At 38.8% G+C, this 22,997-nt stretch overlaps 2 protein-coding genes across 2 annotated transcripts; one reads left to right on the top strand and one right to left on the bottom strand.

Moving 5' to 3' along the window:
- The first annotated feature begins 3,528 nt into the window (after positions 1-3,528).
- On the top strand, positions 3,529-6,857 carry LOC133864880 (elongator complex protein 6). Its single transcript, XM_062301310.1, has 5 exons — positions 3,529-3,853; positions 4,292-4,364; positions 4,847-5,037; positions 5,148-5,294; positions 6,126-6,857. Exons 1-5 carry the CDS (start codon positions 3,617-3,619, stop codon positions 6,246-6,248), a joined length of 771 nt encoding a protein of 256 aa, XP_062157294.1. The 5' UTR covers positions 3,529-3,616; the 3' UTR covers positions 6,249-6,857.
- Positions 6,858-10,847: 3,990 nt separating this feature from the next.
- On the bottom strand, positions 10,848-12,438 carry LOC133864915 (uncharacterized). The gene is made up of 2 exons (XM_062301356.1): positions 11,461-12,438; positions 10,848-11,364 (listed from the first exon to the last, which is right to left on the bottom strand). The coding sequence occupies exons 1-2, from the start codon at positions 12,407-12,409 to the stop codon at positions 11,099-11,101; spliced, it is 1,215 nt and encodes a 404-aa protein (XP_062157340.1). The 5' UTR covers positions 12,410-12,438; the 3' UTR covers positions 10,848-11,098.
- Positions 12,439-22,997: the final 10,559 nt, after the last annotated feature.

Raw genomic sequence — 22,997 nt, 5'->3', positions numbered from 1 at the left:
AAAAAAAAAAACAATTTACTCCGTATAGTCAAATATTGATGTAATAAATTCTGTTAATGTGACATGCCATAACCAAAATTGTGACATGTGTCTTATTTAAGTCGTGTCAATAGAAAATGAAGTTTGATCCAACCTCTTTCTTTTACCTATGTTTGCTAATTAAGAAATTAGCAATGGGATTTTTAAGAGTATATCTATGTCTACAAGTAGGGATCTTTACTGTGCGTTTGGCATTGCGATTAATTTCGTAGATAGAATTTTGCGATTTTAAACCAAATTCTAGAAAATGAATAGTTTGAATTGTGTTTTCTAAAAATTTAAATAACAAAATATATGTTTTTTCAAATTACAAACAATAAGGTGCTTTTTTGAAAACGCGCAATTTTAAAAGGCTAAATTGTGATTTTTAAAACTAAACTACAATTTTATCAAACTCTTAACTGCATTTTTAAAAATCACGTTTTTCAAATCGCAAACCCAAACAAACCTTTAATCACACTGCTCGGGTTTACGATTTCAAAAAGTATTATTTAAAAATTGTGATTCTAAATTGTACGATTTGAAAAACGTGATTTTTAAAAACGCAGTTAAGTATTTGACAAAATCGCTATTTGGCCTTTAAAATTATGCGTTTTTCAAAAAAACACAACCTTAATTGTGAATTGAAAACGCAAATTTTATGCATTTTCAAATCGTAATTTTTAAAAAACGCAATCTCAAATGATTCATTTTTTGCGATTCGATTTAAAATCACTTTTTTTACTATAAAATCGCAATGCCAAACACACCCTTAAATACTATAATGATAACTCTAACCCCTATCACTATGAGTAGTAGATAAGATTACTGGCATAAAAGATAATGGAGACTACACTATTTATTATTATTATTTTTTTAGATGCATAACATAAATTACAACAAGAAAAAACAACAAACAGGATCTGGACATCCCAAAATTAAACCTAAAAAAGAAAGTACATGGTGGCAGCTTCAGAAGATGCAGGCCAGAAGAGTCGTGGCACGAATGTCAAAACTCTGGGTTACCAGTGAAGGTAATAAAGGGTGTAGTTTGAGCCACAATAACCAAAACTACAATGACATGGGTGAACAAGGGGAGGAAACAACTAGGAGACCCATAAACAAACAGACAAAAAAGGCAAAAACATAACCCACTATACAGCATCGGAGGCGGCCAAACCCCCTTCAGAAGTTGGACAAAGTGGAGGAGGTTGGCTCGTGGTGGCGCGTGAACTGGCGCGTGTGGAACACGCGCCGGCTTGTAGAGGTCCATTGGTGACACCACGACCGGTGGATCGAAGATGGAAGGCCATGAAACCTAGTGGTGTGGAGGAAAGAGTGAAAAAACTTATTGAAGTTAGTAGATTTAATTTGGAAAAAATTAGATCTAAAAACTTCAAGATACTGGAGGAACCATGGCTTTGAGCTGAGGGAGGAAAGGGAGGGACTCAACTTAATTACCATGCTTATGTAACACTCGATCATCATCTTTATCTCATTATTCTCCATCTAACTGCTTCAATGGAGCCACGATTATTTAAATCCGAGTAATTCTATTGGTACATTAAGTGTCCATAAAGTATTCATAAAAAAATGAGTGGCTTTTAAAATTATCATTGGGCATGAGATTGATCAAATTGTAATTTTAAAAACTACATCATTTTTTGATGGACACTTTATGAACACTTAATGTACTAATAAAATTACTCTTTAAATTCGCATCGCTTTGCCTCGAAATTATGGGGGGAAAAAGAGAAATACTAAATGTATTAAATTTTTTACTAAGAGATGAATATTGAGATGATGTGGAGCTTATTCATTGGTATCCGTAACATTTCTTTTTATTAATTGTTTTGATCATCTTCAATGAATAAGCTCAACAGCAGATAGTAAGACTCTCTTTATAAAAGTTTAAGTACATATAGCATTTTTCGAAAAAAAAAAAAAAAAAAAAAAGTGCAAGAGGCAAGGACAAACAGAAGAGAAAAATGATTTTTGCACAACATTATTGTGCACAATATTTACACAACTACTCAGATGCCTATCCTCAAAACCCTCTGGTATTTGCTAATTAGGTAATTAGCAATGGGATTTTTAAAAGTATATCTCTATCTACAAGCAGGGCTCTTTACGATGCGTTTGCCATTACGATTTTGTAGATAGAATTTTGTGATTTTAAACCAATTTTAGAAAATGAATCGTTTAGAATTGTGTTTTTTAAAAATTTAAATCGCAAAACATATGTTTTTTCAAATCGCAAACAATAAGGTGTTTTTTTTACAATTTTTAAATACTAAACTGTGATTTTTAAGGCTAAACTACGATTTTGCCAAATACTTAATTAACTGCGTTTTTAAAAGTCACGTTTTCAAATCACAAAACCAAGCGAACCTTTAATGACTTCGTTTTTTGGTTTACAATTTCAAATGTGTTATTTAAAAATTGCGATTTTAAATTGTGCGATTTAAAAAACATGATTTTTAAAAATGTAGTCATGCGTTTGACAAAATTGCAGTTTTGACTTTAAAAATTATGCATTTTTCAAAAAAACACCTCCTTAATTGCGAAGGGAAATAATTTTTCTACATCACATTACCTTACATTAATTCTATACCAAGACACATAGGGTGTGAGACTCATGGGTCTCATGAGTCTCACACCCTATATGTCTTGATGTAGAGTTGATGTAAGGTAATGTAATGTAAAAATAACACATCCCAATTGCGAATTGAAAAGACAAATTTTATGCGTTTTCAAATTATAATTTTTAAAAAATGCAATCTTAAACGATCTATTTTTTACAATTCGATTTAAAATCATATTTTTTTTACTATAAAATCGCAAGAAAAAAATGGGGTGCACGAGAGGTGAGGACAAACTAAAAAGAAAAAGGGTTTTTGCATAACATTATTGTGCACAATATTTACATAACTACTCACAAATATGATCATGAGCCTTACACCCTATATGTCTTGATGTAGAGTTGATGTAAGGTAATGTAATGTAAAAATAACACATCTCAATTGCGAATTGAAAAGACAAATTTTATGCGTTTTTAAATTATAATTTTTAAAAAATACAATCTTAAACGATCCATTTTTTACAATTCAATTTAAAATCATATTTTTTTTACTATAAAATCGCAAAAAAAAAAATGGGGTGCACGAGAGGTGAGGACAAACTAAAAAGAAAAAGGGTTTTTGCATAACATTATTGTGCACAATATTTACATAACTACTCACAAATATGAGTTATCATGCAAAAATGTTTGTATTTTTCAGCACCATCACTCTTCATCACGATCTCGAGTAGATTAACTTGTTTACATTCCTATCAACCGGAGAACATAATTTTAGGATATCAGTAATGGTAAAAAAAGTACTCACATTACATATTAATTACACACCTCCACTCTCACTATCTGGATCCCACCCTATGAGAGTAAAGGTATGTAATTAGTGTGCAAAGTGAGTTTGGAAGAATCACTTCCCTTTGGATATTTATTTAAATCATTTGTCTTGTGCCAAAGCGATGTGGGATAAACTTCTCACCCTCACTCTCTCAAAACCCTCTGGTTTTTGTTGTTGAGGAAGAAGCAATGAATCAGCGACCTTCGAATCTACTGGACGAAGCCCTAGGGCTGGTGGACGATGGGTCCAAGGCTTGGCCGCTGAGCGGGCGAGTGGTGCTGGTGGAGGACCGCGTTGAGACCAGCGCCGCTTTCGTTCTCCACCACCTCGTCAAGCGCGCTCTCTCCCCTCACTCCTCTAACGTCGTCGTCTTCCTCGCTCTCTCGCAACCCTTCTCTCACTACGATCGCCTCCTCAGAAAACTCGTACGAGTACTCTCTCTCTCTCAACTGCTATTTGCATTGCGTGAAGCTAATCATGAAGCACCCATTGTTATTATTATTATTATTTTTGTTTGCGGAATTGGGTGTTGATTTTTTCATCTATATTCGTGGGTTTTAGAAGGATTATTCGGAATTGTGTAATTTCGTTTAAGAAATTTTGATTCATCGACTATGGTACATTCTCTGTGGTCGGATTCGGCTTAGGTGTAAGTAGTTTTTTAGCGGTCCAAATTTAATTTCACCTGATCCGAATCCGTTTCTCTGAAACCAACACATATTGCATGCACAAAAAAACTATGGTACTTTTGTGGTGAACTTCCAGGCTTTACTGGAAATTATATATAATTTATGTATTTTTTTATTTTTTTGTAATTTAAACATGGATGGTTTTTGAGATATCTGGGTGTGTTGTTATAACAGGGTTGCAACTTAGCTGCCCAAAGCGAGAATAATAGATTCTTTTTCCTTGACATGCTTATGTCAGAGTTTCCAGGTGAGAAAGTTAGGTATAAGTGGTGCTTGCTATTTCTTAGCTACAATGTTTTTTTGCATTTTGTCTGATGAAATATACAAATGCAACTTCTGTAACAAGGATCAAATAATGTAGTCTCTTTGGAATTATTATCTAAATGTCAGCTCAACTTACCATTCATTAGGAGTAGTCAATGAACTTTTTTTGCTGAACAAAAATGAATGTGTACGTGGAATTTTGTGTGCTCAAGGAATTTTGTTGATGTGTGCATAAAACTTTGTGTAATGAAGAAAATCTGTCTGCTGCATTACTTTCATTGCTCTGTTGGGATCATTCCAAGCCCCACATATATTTTGTTCTTTATGCAGACATCAAATTTATTGCTTAAGCAAATCATGATAGGAAAGATTTTTTTTAGGGTGATAAAAACAGATGGCAATTTTGAATGGTTCTTGATATGATTAAATCATGACAAGAATTCTCTTTGATTAATTGATGACTAGATGGAGATGAAGGTGGGCTTGTTGCTTTGTATGGGAAAATTGAAAAAGTGGTCAGTTCCTTATTACAAGAAAACAAGAAGTGTATTACCATTGTTGTAGATGATCTCTCTCTTATGGAGGCAGCGGCTAATGGCTCTTCAAATTATGTCTTAGACTTTCTGCATTACTGCCACACATTAACATCAGCATTTGTAAGACAATGAGGCAACTCTTAACTCTTTATGTTTTCTAGTTCCTTCCATACTTCCGTTTATTTTATTGATTCTAGTACCTTTTCATACTTGTTCTGATCTTGTATCAGGGTTGTACATTAGTTGCCCTTAACCATGAGGATATCTATTTAAGCATGGAGAGGCCTGCACTTATTTTACAGCTGGAGTACCTTGCAGATATTCTGATTAAGGCAGAACCATTGGCCACTGGTTTGGCGACAGATGTGCATGGACAGGTAGTATTGTGTGATTTCTATCTAAATTTTCTTTTATGGTATTTGTGTGTGCGCATTATTATTCTAATGCTTCACTGAAGTTTGGTAAAGGAACAACCAAAATTTACGAATAAAATTATTGTGTCCCCTCCCGTATATGTGTACTGTGTTTATTTGTACTGGTTATTTCTCTTGGTCTCTGGGTGTTCTGTTTTATGAATCTTAATTATGCAATTCACCTAAGCAAAAGTTTTAACAGTAATGTCAAAATAGGGGAGACCTTCAAATAAAGCTAGTATTTGCTGGTGTTTCTCAGCCATGGTAGTCGTCCGTTTGATGTACCATAACCTGGATATAGATCTTTGTTTTCATTGACATTCACCTCATTCTTGCTTTTTAGATTCTGGTTTCTTTTTTACTACATTATATAATTTCGACTGTGAACTAAACATTCATTCTGTATATTGTTGTATGGAAAAGATGCATGCGTTATGTTGATTCTCTGGATGGAACATATGCTCTTTTGCACTCACTTGTATAAATAATGTGTAACATGATATTATTGCTGTTTTTTCTTCTTAATCTTTTTTTTTTCTTTTGTTTATAATATTTCTTAAGAAAAAAACAGCAACCTGCTTCTGACAGTGGCTAGTTACCTGCCAACATTACCAATAGCCGCTTCAGTTCTGCTGCTTCAACTGAATAAAATTGAGGAGATCCTTGAGACTATGTGCTCTTAACATATGGACGTTTAGAATAGCGACTCATACCAGAAGCAAAATTTATTTCATGTTTGAAAATCTACTTGATATTTGCCTCCTCATGATTAGTCATTATACTTTTTGGTTGCAGTTGACAGTTTTGAACAGGGGAATGTGGGATGGGCACGGGAGCTCCAGAAACAGGATATGTAATTTTCACTTCAGGGTCAAGGAGAACGGTGTTGAATATTTTTCTCCTGGGAGCATGGCTTGATGAGATATCATAATTAGGAAAGTTGATATGCAGAATGAATGTATTATTCAGTGCTCTCTTAGTTGGTAGACAATTTTTGAGTTCTTAGTTGGGGGGAAAAAATACCTCTGCTTACAGTGCTGTTCTGAGAGGCTGCATTCATTTTATGTCCTGAGGTAGATGGATTATAACTTGACTTGTCTTTGCTGCTTCAAGTTTTGAACCAGGGTTTTGACTTTTAAAGGATAAAATCAGCACTTCAACCTCTTCCATGTGTTCCTCAATTCATGCAGCAAATCAGCAGTCTCCAGGTTGAGCAAATCAGCAGTCTCCACGTATTGACAGCAGCCTTTCACAGAGAAAACATGTGTCCATGTTTTCTGTAAAAGGCTACAACTATGAGCAGCTAGTAGCCACCACCTGCAGTCCAGGATTCCAGGCCGCATGTCTTACGGATCTGCTCCTCAAACTCAGCACAAGCCTTTTTCCTCTTTTGTATCATCTTTTGTTTCGTTAGTTTTCTGTTATTGTAACCCTGTACTGACATTCCTAAACTAGTGTCCATATAACCTCTATAAATAACAGATTACAATCTGGTTTTGGTAAGTTAACCAAACCAGTTCTTCTAAATCTTTCATGGTATCAGAGCACTTTGACTAACGCCCTACGATCTTGTTGTTGTTCTTCCTTTGGCTGCAGCATAGCCCGTGTGAGCTATGCTCACACAGCTCACACGGGCAGTGCCTTGAGGAAGCTGTACAAGAGCTTTTCTTACTCTCTACTCTCTTTTAAGACTTAGCAACTGTGCAAACATCGTTTCTCTACCACAAACAAGAGACAATCCATTATGTCTGCAACGTCTTTTTTTTTTTTAGCTCAGTCAGAAACAATCCATCACCTTCGCCTCTGTTTCTCCACCCACACAGAAACCATACCATAATCCTCTGCCCAACCTTTTATACCCAACACCACATAGACAGATTTCTCTCCTCTTCAACCAAGGAGGCTCCCATATTTTCTGTTCAGCCGACCCTCTCCATTAACCACAGCCTTGCTTCTCCGACCATGACCTCAACAGCTAACTCTATCAACAAATCTTCTCTTTTCTTCCTGAAGCTTCTCAACGTCCTTTTGTCAAACACCTTACCCACAGCCCCTAAGACCCACACGTCCAGCTTGTTCCACCTCCGTTTGCCTCAACTTGGTCATTGCCCTTCTGCTCTGGAACCACACCTGCAATCAGAGCACCACTTTTTGCTCTCACTCAAAATACCCATTAGTGGAAACCTCATCACCCATCTCCATCCAGAAGAGCTCACTGCAAGACCTCCCAGAGGCGTCGCCGAAGCCGTACAAGAAAAGCTTCGTGACCACGCTGATGGAGGCCGCCACGCTTCACTCTCCTTCCTTTAAGGAGGACGACTACCTCGTCTCTCACTGCCTTTGTCAAAGTTGCAGTTTCCTTTCTTCTTTTGTTTTGTTTCCTGTCTACCGTCATTTTTAGCGTATACTGTCTACCATCATGTGTCCCACGTGATACTGTCTGCTTTGGTGTCCTGTAGCATACACTGTCTGCTGCCTTTTATCTTTTATTGAAAAAAAAATGAAAAATAAAAATCAAAGAGGTATTTAGTTGGCTCATCGTTGGTCCCAATTTCTTGCTTGAGGTACCGTTGACAAACCCAAGCCTTTTTTTGGCCATTTGTTGGCTATTTTATTTTGGCCCATAGTTACCCAAATCTATGGCCTTGTGGCAGAGTTAAAATGCACAGGCCTTTCTTTTCTATTTCTAGCTTTGTGGTACTGTTTCAAAACCCAAGCCTATTTTTAATTTCCTTTTGGCTTTGAGGTGCTGTTCCAAAACTCGAGCATTTTTTTTAATTTCTTTTGGGCTTTGTGGTAATGTTCAAAAACCCAAGCCTATTTTCTTTTGGCTCATAGTTGGCCCAATCTTAGCCTTGTGGTACAGTTAAAATGCCCAGGCTTTTCTTTTTAGCCCTTTAGTGGCTCTTTTCTTGGCCCACTGTTGGCCCTACATTTGGCTTTTGAGGTACAGTTTAAAGACCCGAGCCAATTCAAAAAAAAAAAAAAATGATGATGAGAATCAAAATCAAACTGATGGAAGTTTCTCCCATCAGTTTGTGGGAGGGTGTTAAAGGATAAAATCAGCACTTCAACCTCTTCCATGTGTTCCTCAATTCATGCAGCAAATCAACAGTCTCCATGTTGAGCAAATCAGCAGTCTCCACGTATTGACAGCAGCCTTTCACAGAGAAAACATGTGTCCATGTTTTCTGTAAAAGGCTACAACTATAAGCAGCTAGTAGCCACCACCTGCAGTCTAGGATTCCAGGCCACATGTCTTACAGATCTGCTCCTCAAACTCAGCACAAGCCTTTTTCCTCTTTTGTATCATCTTTTGTTTCGTTAGTTTTCTGTTATTGTAACCCTGTACTGACATTCCTAAACTAGTGTCCATATAACCTCTATAAATAACAGATTACAATCTGGTTTTGGTAAGTTAACCAAACCAGTTCTTCTAAATCTTTCATTGACCTATGCTAGCTCCGCCCTTAGTGCCGTCATTTTTTGTGCCTCTTCCGGTCTAGAGGCACCAACAAAAGAGATTGAACGACCATGACGAGGAAATGATGAAGAGGTAGGCCTCAGCCCCAATCCATGTACATAGCCATACTGTTCCGAGCCCATCACTTTTGAATATGCATCGTTTGGATCGTACATCATGCTCCCTACTTGACTTTCATGGCTTGACTTGGTTATAGTTACATATGGAGGAGGTACTAAGCGATTATAACCAAGTCAAACCATGAAAGTCAAGTGGGGAGCATGACCTACTATCCAAATGATGTATATGCGTAAGTGATGGGCTCGGAACTGTATGGCCGTATACGTGGATTGAGACTCGGGCCTTTGTCCCTATGTCACAATGTCATATCCATAATTAAGGTCTTCAATGACTTATTTCATATAAATTATTCGTGGGAATCCATTAATATATTATTTTGATTTTATCAAGGAGGAGAAAAATCAGCAATCAGTTTGACTAATATTGATGGAGGGTATATAAGAGTCTTGTAATCACCTACCGGCACCGGTAGACATAGGTTCGAAGAACTTCTTCAAATTTTTGTTTTTTAGATTCTCTGATTGTTGCAGAAAAGTTTCTTCACTTCACTTGGGCAAAGCAATGGCAGGAATTATTTATATACTTAATTATCCCGCTATTAATTTATGTTGTTAACTAGCATTTAATTATATATTGCTGTTGGTACAGTTTCCGGTATGATGTGAATCTGCACGTTCCTTTGATGTTCTTCACGCTTCTCAATAACTCTGCAAAACAACAAAACCTAGGGACCCTTCCGGGGGTCCCGCTCCGATGCCTAAGTTAGCTTCTGTGGGGAAATAATGCTTTGTGCATAAAATTGAGTCTCTTTTTTATACCTGGGGTATGAGCCTATTTATAGGCATAGAGGTGGAGTCAAACCTGGATTAGGACTCCTGCTCCTTGTTGATCTAGAACTGCTGTCAGAGTTCTAATTGGACTTTAATCCTTTATTAGACTTCTGATCTGATATCTTCTTAGACTTCTGAATCTCCTCTTTGGATCGGGTTGAGTGGGATTTATCCCCAACATTTACCCCCCAATTCCCTTATCCAAAGCTTGCTTGAATAATGGGAATTCCATGTCTAAAGAAACCCGATCTTTGTCTCCTTCTGAAAACCTGCTAACCTGCAAAACCCGAGGGTTAAATCTTACCCCCCAATTACCTTCTTGTTTTTCCTTAGGGTTTTCTCCCTGTATCTTGAAAAACCTGCAAAACCCGAGGGTTAAATCCGACCCCCCGAGAAGTTTCTTCTTGCTCTCGGCTAGGATTGATCCGAGAGGCTCCTTCTCGGCAAGGACTGATCCGAGAAGTTGTTCTTGCTCTCGGCTAGGACTGATCCGAGAGGCTCCTTCTCGGCAAGGACTGATCCGAGAAGTTTTTCTTGCTCTCGGCTAGGACTGATCCGAGAGGCTCCTTCTCGGCAAGGACTGATCCGAGAAGTTGTTCTTGCTCTCGGCTAGGACTGATCCGAGAGGCTCCTTCTCGGCTAGGACTGATCCGAGAAGTTGTTCTTGCTCTCGGCTAGGACTGATCCGAGAGGCTCCTTCTCGGCTAGGACTGATCCGAGAAGTTTTTCTTGCTCTCGGCTAGGACTGATCCGAGAGGCTCCTTCTCGGCTAGGACTGATCCGAGAAGTTGTTCTTGCTCTCGGTTAGGACTGATCCGAGAGGCTCCTTCTCGGCAAGGACTGATCCGAGAAGTTGTTCTTGCTCTCGGCTAGGACTGATCCGAGAGGCTCCTTCTCGGCAAGGACTGATCCGAGAAGTTGTTCTTGCTCTCGGCTAGGACTGATCCGAGAGGCTCCTTCTCGGCAAGGACTGATCCGAGAAGTTGTTCTTGCTCTCGGCTAGGACTGATCCGAGAGGCTCCTTCTCGGCAAGGACTGATCCGAGAAGTTGTTCTTGCTCTCGGCTAGGACTGATCCGAGAGGCTCCTTCTCGGCAAGGACCGATCCGAGAAGTTTTTCTTGCTCTCGGCTAGGACTGATCCGAGAGGCTCCTTCTCGGCAAGGACTGATCCGAGAAGTTTTTGCCTGCAAAAGAAACAACATCAACGGGTTCCTGGTCCTTAGACCGGGAACACTCCGATGCTTAAGTCAGCTTTATTCATTTATTCTGAAAATACTTATTCCCAAAATCTGGGGAATTTTCTGTCTAGTCTGAATTAAAAATAAAATTCTAGTTCTTTGCAAATATAAATACTAAAAAATAAAAGCAAGCCTGAAATTCCCGAGAGTCCTTTTTATGGGATCACGGGCAGATACTGTTGTTGCCTCGGCTCTCTATGCTGTGGGCTTCTGCTTCTTCGGTCCTCTCTTCTTTCTATGTCATCTCGGGGAGCATTCTCTTGAGGCCTTTCGTCTAGCTGAGGACGGTCTCGGGGATAATAATCCCGTGGCTGTTGATCTCGGGGCTGATAGTCCTGATGATTCCGAGGCCTGTTATTTCCTGGATGGTTCCGTCGCTCTCCCAAGAACCGAACTAGCTTGCCATTCTTTATGAATTCTTCTATTAACAACCTTAGGGTTACGCACCCCTCGGTGTAATGACCTGCTTGTTTATGGAAATCACAATACTTCCCTGCATTCTTATAAGGAGGATCACCTGGTATCTTTTGTGGTTCCCGAAACGCCGGATCTCTCTTGATCTCCATGAGGACTTCTGATATCTCGGCATTGAGAGGTGTAAAGTTGTAATCTTTGAACTTCTTTACCTGCCTCTGCTCTTCCCAATCAGCTTTCTTGAGTTCTTTCCTTTTCTTTTCTGGGGCTGTCTCTCGGGGTAGTCTAGAACTGGCCATAGACTTCAGCGTCTCTTCCTGATTGATGAATTCTTCTACCTTATCCATGAGGCCCTGCAAGGTACTCGGTTGCTTCCGGATCAACTTCTTCATCAAAGGCTCATCGGGTGAAATTCCCTGATAAATGGCAGCAAAAATCATATCCTCGGTCGGATCTTCGACCGTAGCCTTCTCTCGGTTGAACCGAGCCATAAACTCCTTAAGACTCTCATTGCCTTGCTGGTGCAATGATAGCAAATATCCCGAAGGCTTCTTCCTTGTCCGGAAAGCCAAGAACTCCGTTAGGAATATCTTGGACAATTCCTTGAACTGATCAACGGAATTCGGGGGCAGCTTCCTGAACCAGTCTCGGGCATTCCCCGAAAGAGTAAGAGGGAAGGCCCGACATGCTACTTCATCGGGTGTCCCGTGAAGGTCTAGATGAGCTTTGAAATTCTCTAGGTGATCCAAGGGATCTCTGTCTCCTGCATAACTTAGAATTTGGGGTACCTTAAACTTATCGGGAAGCTGATAGTCTGCCACCCGTCTGGTGAAGGGTGAGTCTGTACCCATTAGGAGCTTGTCCACCATTACGGATCTGCCTTTGTCCTTTCTTTCCATCTCCATGTACGTGCACCTTCTCTCCAGCTCGGCAATAATTCTGCTCAGATCTCCTTGGCGGTCATCCTCCCTCCGAGGATTAATGTTGCTATTGTGATCTTCTTCCTCACGCTCATCCCTGTTCATCTCGGGATTGGGCTGTCTCTGCCTCATGCGTAACAATTCTGCATTTAAGTCGTCAATCTGGGCTTCCAACGCTGCTATGCGATCTTGATCTCCACCCCCCGGGGGAGGGTTCGGTGGAGGCTGCAAATTATTCTGAATAGCCGGTTCCTGCGGGGCCACGGGCTGTCGATTGGTCTGGCTTCCGGAACGTGTGTTCATCACCATGCTGGATCTTCTTTTTCTTTTATGAGGAACGAATAATCGTATCCCACAGACGGCGCCAAACTGTTGGTACAGTTTCCGGTATGATGTGAATCTGCACGTTCCTTTGATGTTCTTCACGCTTCTCAATAACTCTGCAAAACAACAAAACCTAGGGACCCTTCCGGGGGTCCCGCTCCGATGCCTAAGTTAGCTTCTGTGGGGAAATAATGCTTTGTGCATAAAATTGAGTCTCTTTTTTATACCTGGGGTATGAGCCTATTTATAGGCATAGAGGTGGAGTCAAACCTGGATTAGGACTCCTGCTCCTTGTTGATCTAGAACTGCTGTCAGAGTTCTAATTGGACTTTAATCCTTTATTAGACTTCTGATCTGATATCTTCTTAGACTTCTGAATCTCCTCTTTGGATCGGGTTGAGTGGGATTTATCCCCAACAATTGCTAACATGGCCTACCCCTCTGTACCTTTCTGGATGGCCGTTAAATCTTTTTTGTTGGTGCCTCCGGACCGGAAGATGCATAGGTCAAAACCTTGGTTCAAAACTTGAGGCAACAAAGAATTAAGAAACTTTCACTCCGACCCTAGAAGGGACTTGCACCTGACTAAAATGGTATTATGAACCCAATGATACATATACGTTATGGGGGTGATATGGGGTGTTTTAACAGTTTGATGTAGTCACCTTCTCTCCACTTGATAATTACAGGCAGCAAATACCGCTCCAATCCCAAAATTTTCAATGTAATTCACACACAATCAGCTTTCCAATGGCACCGGCAACAACAATGGTTTGGAGCCCACTTCTTATACCAATCTCAATGTCTCATTTATTTTTCAATCTAAAATAGTTAATTACACTCACTTTATTTATTTTTTTAACATGTGGAGAAAAGAAAAAAAAATTTAAACTAAGGATCTCAGCTTTACGAGATAGTTTGAATCACTATATTTATTCTTAACTCTATATCTTTTGAATATTCTTTTTTATTTCTTCCTTATTATTATTTTTTATTGACAAGTTCGGTCACCAGCACCCCATGCCTTTTCAGCTTTTCTCCTTCCTCTCCTTGTTCGTCATTCCTCTTCAGCTTCGGACCCAACAAGCGATTCCACTTCTTCACTCCCTGCTCTTCTTTGAAACAGACCAAGAAGCAGAAGAATACTACTGCTCCTAGTACTGCTCCACAGAGCCTGAGGGGGTTCTTTAGCAATCCCAAGAGCGAAGAAGGCGGCGGCGGTGGAGGAGGTGGTGATAAGAGAGGAAAAGATGATGCGGAGGGTGGGTTGGACTTGGAGGGTGACACTGCGGTTAAGGGTACCCTTTTGGCTGGTGTGTTGCTGGTTGGTGGGTTTGCCGCTGTTGGGTATGTCTACAAGGACCAGATCAGTGCGTTCCTGAACCAATTTTCGACTTTCATCGAAGGTAATTGTCTTTTTTTTTTAAAAAAAGTCCGTACCCTTTTGAAGTATTTTTCCAATTTGGGTTGGATTTTGTTAGATTGTGTAGTAATCGTCAATGTGGGTTTCTCTGAATGTTGCCACCCTTTTTAGGTTTTGTTTGGATTCTGTTGATTGGTATTGGAATTCCATACCTTTGGGTGAGGGCGGTGAGGGCGTTGGGGAATTTGGAGAAGAAATTGCGGGAGAGAGCGTTGCAGAGAGAGAGAGACGCAGATACTGACGAGAGAAAGAAAGAAGAAAAGCAGAAACAAACAGTTAAAAAGGATTGGATCCATGAACAGAGAGTTGCACTGTTTACAAATAGATTAGAAATCTATTCTAATTTTTATTTAGATAAGGGTTAAATATATATTTGCCCGCTTTACGACCTTTATTTTTTGTCCCTTCAGTTTCACTTTTTATCAAATTTGGTATCTGTGGTATATGAAAAGATGGAAATAGTACTTCCGTCTGATTTCCCGTCCAAAACTAACGTCCACCCACGTTATTGAGTACCTAAAAATTTGAAGCCCAGAACCTAATTCTTTACACATCGTTTCCACCAACATCCAGACAACAACATGACAGAAAATGCCGTGGGTGGACGTTAGTTTTGGACGAGAAATCAGACGGAGGTACCATTTCCGTCTTTTCATATACCACAGGTACTAAATTTGATAAAAAGTGAAACTGAGGGAGTAAAAAATAAAGGTTGTAAAGCATAGAGGGAAATATGTATTTAATCCTTTAGATAATCATGAGTTTTTAAGGTTTTTATTATCTATTCTAGCCTAAAGGTAAAAATAAATAATTTATTGTGAGTGCGTTTAGACCACTCTTAATGACTTATCTATTTCTCAATCTAAAATAACTAATCAAAATTCACTTTATTTAGTTTAGTTAGAAAATTTTAAAATGCACCATCCATCTGACTATTTATTCTTAATTCTATATATATATATATTTTTTTTATTAACAAATTGAAAGGTGAAAGAGAGGTTAAAGGTGAAAAATGAAAGAAAAAATAATAAAATAATTATAGATATGTGAACAATGCAACTCCACCTTACAAATGGAAGTTAAATCTATTCTAGCTTTCGAATAGATCAGCCAATAAATGACTTTTTTATACTTTCATTATCTATTTTAACCAAAAGTAAATTTTACATAATTCACTATAATTGGTCTAAGCATCTCCCGCAGGAGAGCTAAATTCCTCATTTTTGCCTTTTTCTTTTCTTTTCTTCTTTTTTTTTTTTTTTTTTTGTTTTTTTTCAGCAGATCAGCTTCTTTAACTTTTTTTTTTTTTCTTAACTGAACAGTGTGAATAGGCAATGTTGCTTATTCACCGTTTATCTATTAAGATTTTTTTTATTAATATTTTCTTTCTCTCTCTCTCTCCTCCGTCCCTCCCCACTCTTCTTCTTGAACAAATACCATCCCACCGATCAGAGCAGGAGGTCTGACCAACCTCGTTGGCGGATGGGTTTTTCTCCTTCAGTGCCTTCCTATTGTTCCTTGGCTTCTTTGTACGGTGCGCCAATGGGTTGGCGGAGTGAGAAAGCGAGAGAGAGAGAGAGAGAGAAGGGGTTGCGTTTTGTTTGTGGGATGTGAATCTGTGAATCTATTGATATGCTCCTGTCTGATTGAATCCCATTTGGGTGTGAAGAAAAATCAATGGAGCGGTATGCGTGGTGAGGGGGAGATCGGAGAGTGAAGTGTCGGAACTTATTTAGAAAAATAAGTAGTTAAAGTAGATATTTCTACTTTTTCGGTAGCTATTTTAACTTCTCTTGCCGGAGATTCTCTTGGGCAGAAGATGAGAGGGGAGAGAATACATTTTACCCTTGTGAAATATTGAGTCTATGTTTGTTTATGATTTTCTTATTTTTATTTCGATTTAATTTACAGTACATTAATAAACAACGCAAAACACAAGATAATTCTCCAAACACAAATAAATTTCACATTTTATGTTACATGATCATAATACTTTTACAAAAAGAAGACTCCAAAACACATCAACAAAAATACCACATTTCTAGAGTTGCATATGGCTTTTGTAAAGTTTATCTTGTAATTTTTGAACCCTTTTAGTTTGTAGTACTTAAATTCGTTTATGGTCATGTTCAAAGTGTAAGTATGTAAAACTATATATTATCAGTTACTTCTAAATAATAATAATAAAAAATGTCAGTCCTATTAAACATTTCTATATTATCTTCTCTCATTTATTCACTTATAATAAGAAAGCTAGAATATTATAAATAATTTTTCTATTTTTAGGAAGACAGTTATTATCCCTATTTACACTTTAATGGATAATATAACAGGCGATAATGTAGCGTTAAATTATGAGATGGCATAATTTGATTGGTTATAAATTATACATAATGAATTTATAGTAATATATTGTACATCTTAACCACAAGAAAGAAAAATGTATTTTTCTTAAGATTGGTTTTAGCATTTTTTTATCTACAAAGATAAAATGATTCCATGTGTGAGTGGTTGGTTTAGCGGTTTTAAAACGTACGATTTGAACAATAGCAATTAAAACGTTGTCAATGAAAACATGAATTTTAACAACGCAATTTAGAGTTTATTAAAATCACGATCTGACTTTTAAAATTGCAGTTCAACATTTAAAATTGTGCGCTTTTAAAAATGCATCCCTTACTTGAGATTTGAAAACGTAAATTTTTCACGTTTTCAAATCGTATATTTTTTAAACGCATTTTCAAACGGAACATTTTTCGGTAATTTTGTTTTGAAAATACACTTTCATTATAGCCAGCGAAATCTAAAGGCCAAATAAATTCTTAATGCAAAATTTCATTTTGGTTTGTTGGACATTTGATGATGAGGAGTCGAGTCGAGGACCAGCACGTGCACTTTTTCAAGTTATAATGCATGGGGATTGGGAGACCTAAATCTTGGATGATACTCGGCACTCGGGCTTTGCTTGTTCATGAGCCACAAATAACTTTGTAGAAAAAGCCCACACAACCTTCCTTTACTTGATGTGATGTTATAAAGTGGCGCCACCGCAAAGGACCAAAAACTCCTTGGTTCGGTTTGCGTCGTTGCCAGAATATATAGTCTAGTGTGTATATGCATAATATATAGGTTGATCAAAATAGCCATGACAAAGAATAATAAAGACATGCAACAACATGACTGGGGTGAGTAAAAACCTGCGGACCCGCCCCTAAAAATGCAATTTTTAGTGTTTTTTTACGGGTATGGGTCCAAAAATGATATACCCATGCGGGGCGGAGCGGGCCGGTTGGAGTTTTTAAAAACCCCGAGGACCCACCATGCCCCACCCCGTAGGAAGAAAAAATAAGGAAAAAAAAAACCCAGGTCCATTAACTAACCCTAGCACCCTTCTTCATTTTTTCATTTTTTCTAGTCTTTGCTGCACACCTTCTCACTTCTAGACTCTTCCATGAGTTCCAACACAAGCAGCTCCTCACCTCCTCGCAGTCGCCACCTCTCCATCTCTCCTCCTCCTCCTCTTCTTCTTCTTCTTCTTTCACTTCATGCGCACTCGGCACTTGCAATATATTTCTCTCATTTTTCTGCCTCCCAAACGGCGTCGTCTTACTAGTAGAGTTGTAGTGGCTTAATCTTCTAGTCGCCGGTCCTATGGAGACGTCATGAAGCTCCAAATTAGGGTTGGCGAGGAGACTGAGAATGGCGAGAAGATCGTCGACGCTCACTTCAAGACCGGTATTGAATGATTCCCCTTTCATCCTGTAACCTGTTTGTGATTTGTTTGGCTTTGGTTTGAATTTGTGATTTGTTAGACTTTCTCTCGTTGTGTATGTGTTTGTGACTTTATGAACCCCAGATTTGGTTTTTGTTGAAAACTCGCATATCCTCACACCTCCCGCCCTGCACCGCACAAGTTCTCCCCATTTTGTGCGGTTCGCGGGTGCGAATTTCGCAACCCACAGGGGTGCAGAGCGGGGCCAAAAAATGGGCATCCCCACCCCCCATGCTTAGCCCTAAACATGACAACCCTATCTATTTCCCTCATCTTCTTGTTCTTTGATTATCCTGGAGCTGCTGGACAACCAGTTGTCGGAGTTTCACAGTGGTAACTCCCTCTCTCTCTCTCTTTGGTTTATCTATGACTATAATTGGGCAATGGTGCCCTGCAAGTATGGATTACTTGTTTTTGTTTCTAGGCAAATTGAGTAATTGCTTTCATTCGTATGCCTCCACCATGATAGTGAAAATGAAATCTAATTCTCATGTCTCATGTTACATTAGCAAGTTGACTTAGCTGCGGGGTGGAACCGTCCCCAGATCTCCTTCCATGCCATAAGAATCACCTCTACCATACAGCTGGAATGCCACCCATTTGTGAACTTTTGTATTAAGATAGTGAAGAATCAGTTGATCGGATACCGTACTCCACACTAACAGAACCTCTCGATAGTTTTTTTTTTTGTTCACTTATGGGCTCACTTTCCTCTTCATAGGCCTTGTTAGGAGTCCCCCTATTATTGGACAGTGCTTTGACTGCGTGTGATGTTTGGTCACTGACCCTAACGAATCACGTCTGACATCGTGTCTTGCTTGCTACTGTTGCAGGGACAAAAGGCATGGTTCATGGTGTTGTTTGATATTGGAATAGGATCGATCATCTCCAATTCATCTAATGGATACTATCAATTCTTGTGCATCTAATGGTATATATAAAGTCAATATTGACACGTCTTTTAAAAATTTAAATAATGTAAAACTATGTACACCGTTCGATTTATCAACTTTAAATCCTAACTATAAAATGGATAGTATCCATTTCATTTTAAATGGAATATGATTCTCTCTATATCATTAAATGAAATGGATACTATCCATTTCAAATGAATATGAGAAGTGATTAAGGTTGATAGGATCCTCTCCATTTCAAATGAAATGAATATTATCTATTTTATGGTTATGATTTAAAGTTGATGTATCTAATGATATACATAATTTCACATTATTTAAATTTTTGAAAAACGTGTCAATATTGACTTTATATGTACCATTAGATGCATCAACTTTAAATCTCGACATTTCATTTAAAATTGATAGTATTAATTTCATTTGAAATTGATAGTATTAATTTCATTAAATGAAATGGAGAGGATCTTATTGCATTGTTAGGCAACTATACCAAGCTCTATGAATTTTGTTTTAAGGAAGCAAACCAATTCTCAGGGAATTAACAGGTATCAAGTCGTTGGGCTGCTTAGGGACCTGATTGGGCTTGGGTCGCTTGTAGTGGTTGTAGTGTTTTGTGACTTGATTTATCAAGTCTTACTGTGGGCCCCACGGTTATTGGACTTTTTTTTACTCTCCTGCATGCACGTTTTGTCTCTTGGGTGGAATAGCTTCTTCGAGAAGCTTGTGGAAAAAAGAAGAAAAGCTGAAGCCTTGTGGAAAACATAAAAGGGCTTTTTTGTTGAAAAATGCAGTGGCTTCTCTTTTGGTCTTGTGCGTGTTGAGCGAGAGAGGGATGTTCTTTAGACAAGAAGAAGAGAGGCTCGGGCTCCAGCAGCTGTGCAGTTCGGCAACACTCCTTGTGAAAGAGATAAGTCCCTTTTGTTATCTCACTTGTATTTTCTCACTATTTCTATTGGGTGTTAAGAGATAAGGGAACTTAAAGAGATTTGCTCTTTTGTATTTAGTTCTCTTTTGTTGTGGGAGAGTGAGATTTGGGTGTATTTGGGCTTTTGGATTTGAGTGGTTGCTCTTTGTATTGCACTTTGTACTCCATCTTTTGATAGTGGATTTCTTCTGGATCGCCTCCGCCAGTAGATGTAGGCTTACTAGGCTGAACCACTTAAATCTTGGTGTCTCTTGAGTTTATGTTGTGGTTATTTGCTATTCTGCTATTTTTCTGCTTTTTTGGTGATCCAAGAATATTAGTTTTGTCACAATAAACTGGTATCAGAGCATGAATCTTTATTTTGCAGGATGGCTAATGCAAAATTTGAAGTAGAAAAATTTGATGGTCAGAATAGTTTCAGTTTATGGCTACTCAAGATGCGTGCTTTGTTACGACAACAAGGTTTGGCGAAGATTTTGAATGGCGAGGTGCCATCAACATCAACGGAGGAAATGAAGGAATTTGATGAAAAAACCTATAGTGCAATTTTGTTGTCTCTTTCAGATGGAGTTTTGAGAGAAGTTGCAGATGAAGAAATTACTGCTGGACTTTGGAAGAAGTTGGAGAACCTGTACATGAAGAAGTCTCTCACTAACCGGTTGTATTTGAAGCAACGGTTATATACTCTTAAGATGAAGGAAGGTATGCCTCTTTATGATCATCTTGATGAATTTAATAAAATTCTTATGGACTTAAAAAATATTGATGTTCAAGTAGATGACGAGGATCAAGCCTTGATTTTGTTGTGTTCAATACCGGATGTCTTTGATAATTTTGTTAACTCAATGTTGTATGGTAGATATACCATCTCCTTAGCGGATGTTAAATCTGCTTTGAATTCTATGGAGTTAAGGACAAGATTGAATGGGAAAGGTAGTGATAATCAGGTTGAAGGTTTATTTGTTAAGGATCGTTTGAAAAATCCTTCTAATCTTAAAGATCGATCCAGTGAGAGAGACTTGGGAGGCCAATCCAAGCCCAAGAAAAATGTTCAGTGTTACTATTGCAAAAAGTATGGACATTATAAATCCGAGTGTCCAAAGTTGAAAAATAAAGAGGAAGGTGGTTCCTCTTATGTGGCTGGTGTTGTCGAAGAAAATTATGATGATTCAGGATTTGTCCTTGCTATTACCGGTTCTGATAGTCGTTTTAGCGATCAGTGGGTCCTTGTTACTGCTTGTACATTTCATACGTCCCTAAAAGGGATTGGTTTACTACCTATGAGTCAGTCGATGGTGGTTCAGTCTTGATGGGAAACAATGTTGTCTGCAAGATTGTTGGTATGGGTACAATTAGGATAATGATGCATGATGGGATCGTGAGGACTTTAAAGAATGTTTGACATATACCAGATTTGAAGAAAAATCTTATTTCTTTGGGCACTTTGGACTCCCTTGGATACAAGTATTCTGGTAAAGGTGGAGTCATTCGGGTTAGCAAAGGTCCATTGGTTATGATGCAAGGTAACAAGGTTGATGGCCTCTATTTTCTTCAGGGTAGTACGGTGACAAGTTCAGTTGATGTCTCTTCAGACGCTAATCAGTTATGGCATATGTGGTTGGGTTTTAGCAAGCAGGTGGAGCTTCAAGTAGAAGATTCACAGAAGGTGCAAGATGGCACTCAAGCTCAGCCCATTCTAGACAGCCATGGTTCCGATTTTGATGATGATCCACAAGAAGAGCAAGAGACCAGTATTGCGGCTGGTAGACAGATGATGTAGATTAGGCTATCTCAGAGATATGGCTTTGCAGATTTAGTAGCATGTGCACTTACTGTGGCAGAGGACACTGTGGTCTAGGAGTATTCTACTCTTTCAGAAGCCGTCACAAGTAGTGAGTCTGCATTTTGGGTTGTTGCCATGAATGAGGAGATTGAGTCTCTTTGTAAGAACCAGACATGGGATTTGAAGAAATTGCCAAAGGAGGCGAAGACTGTCGGGTTGAGGAGATCGCTGTATGGCTTGGAACAATCTTCAGGACAGAGGTACAAGCCTTTTGTGTATTGTGGGCAATTTTCATATGGTTCTTTTGTTTATTTGTTGCTCTATGTGGATGACATGCTTATTGCTGCTAAAAGCATGTTTGAGGTTAAGAGATTGAAATCTCTTTTGGGTGATGAGTTTGAAATGAAGGATTTGGGAGGTGCGAAGAAAATCCTTTTGTTTGTGAGTACTTCAGATGATGCACATTTCAGACTCTCAGCAGCGTTAGCACCGCAATGTGTTTTGATTTTAAAGTTCAAGAGGTGCTTGGACTTGATTGTTGTTTGTAATTTATGATTGCCTTTCGGGGTGTTGGAGGAGACTTCATGAGGAGATTTGTGTTGAGGACTTGATGAAATTCAAGTCAAGGTGGAGATTTATAGTATTTTGTGACTAGATTTATCAAGACTTACTGTGGACCCCACGGTTATTGGACTTTTTTTTACTCTCCTGCACGCACGTTTTGTCTCTCGGGTGGAATAGCTTCTTCGAGAAACTTGTGGAAAAAATAAAAAAAGCTGAAGCCTTGTGGAAAACATAAAAGGGCTTTTTTGTTGAAAAATGCAGTGGCTTCTCTTTGGTCCCGTGCGTGTTGAGCGAGAGAGGGATATTCTTCAGACAAGAAGAAGAGAGGCTCGAGCTCCAGCAGCTATGCAGTTCAGCAACACTCCTTGTGAAAGAGATAAGTCCCTTTTGTTATCTCACTTGTATTTTCTCACTATTTCTATTGGGTATTAAGAGATAAGGGAACTTAGAGAGGTTTGCTCTTTTGTATTTAGTTCTCTTTTGTTGTGGGAGAGTGAGATTTGAGTGTATTAGGGCTTTTGGGTTTGAGTGGTTGCTCTTTGTATTGCACGTTGTACTCCATCTTTTGATAGTGGATTTCTCCTGGATCGTCTCCGCTAGTGGATGTAGGCTTGTTAAGCTGAACCACTTAAATCTTGGTGTCTCTTGAGTTTATGTTGTGATTATTTGCTATTCTGCTATTTTTCTGCTTCTTTGGTGATCCTAGAATATTAGTTTTGTCACAACAGTGGCACCTGCAAGATGGGCCTCGTTAGCTCTATCTTGGGCCTGGAGGCCCGCTACTGGAGGGATTATTCTTGGGTACACCTGGTATCATTGCAGGATGTGAACTGTGATTGCATGAAACTGTTTGTAAATGTTTCTAGGAACTCTGACACTTTATTTCCGCTTACCCAAACTCACACGAGGCTTTCATTTGGTAGGTTGCACATCTATGTAACGCCACTTCATCAAAGAACATCAGAACAGAAATGCTTCAAGAACCACATAAGAGGCAAAGAAGGTTATAGAAAAA

The sequence above is a fragment of the Alnus glutinosa genome, chromosome 3 (genome assembly GCF_958979055.1).
Source record: "Alnus glutinosa chromosome 3, dhAlnGlut1.1, whole genome shotgun sequence".
Lineage (NCBI taxonomy): Eukaryota > Viridiplantae > Streptophyta > Magnoliopsida > Fagales > Betulaceae > Alnus > Alnus glutinosa.
Note: the sequence above shows the minus strand (reverse complement) of the source record. Positions and strands in the feature narration are given on the sequence as shown.

Coding starts and splice junctions, on each gene's coding strand:
- LOC133864880 (XM_062301310.1), top strand. CDS start 3,617: ATGAATCAGCGACCTTCGAATCTACTGGACGAAGCCCTAGGGCTGGTG. Junction 5,038..5,147: donor ACACATTAACATCAGCATTT/GTAAGACAATGA, acceptor ATCTTGTATCAG/GGTTGTACATTAGTTGCCCT. Junction 5,295..6,125: donor CGACAGATGTGCATGGACAG/GTAGTATTGTGT, acceptor TTTTGGTTGCAG/TTGACAGTTTTGAACAGGGG.
- LOC133864915 (XM_062301356.1), bottom strand. CDS start 12,409: ATGAGGCAGAGACAGCCCAATCCCGAGATGAACAGGGATGAGCGTGAG. Junction 11,365..11,460: donor GGAACCACAAAAGATACCAG/GTGATCCTCCTT, acceptor GGTTGTTAATAG/AAGAATTCATAAAGAATGGC.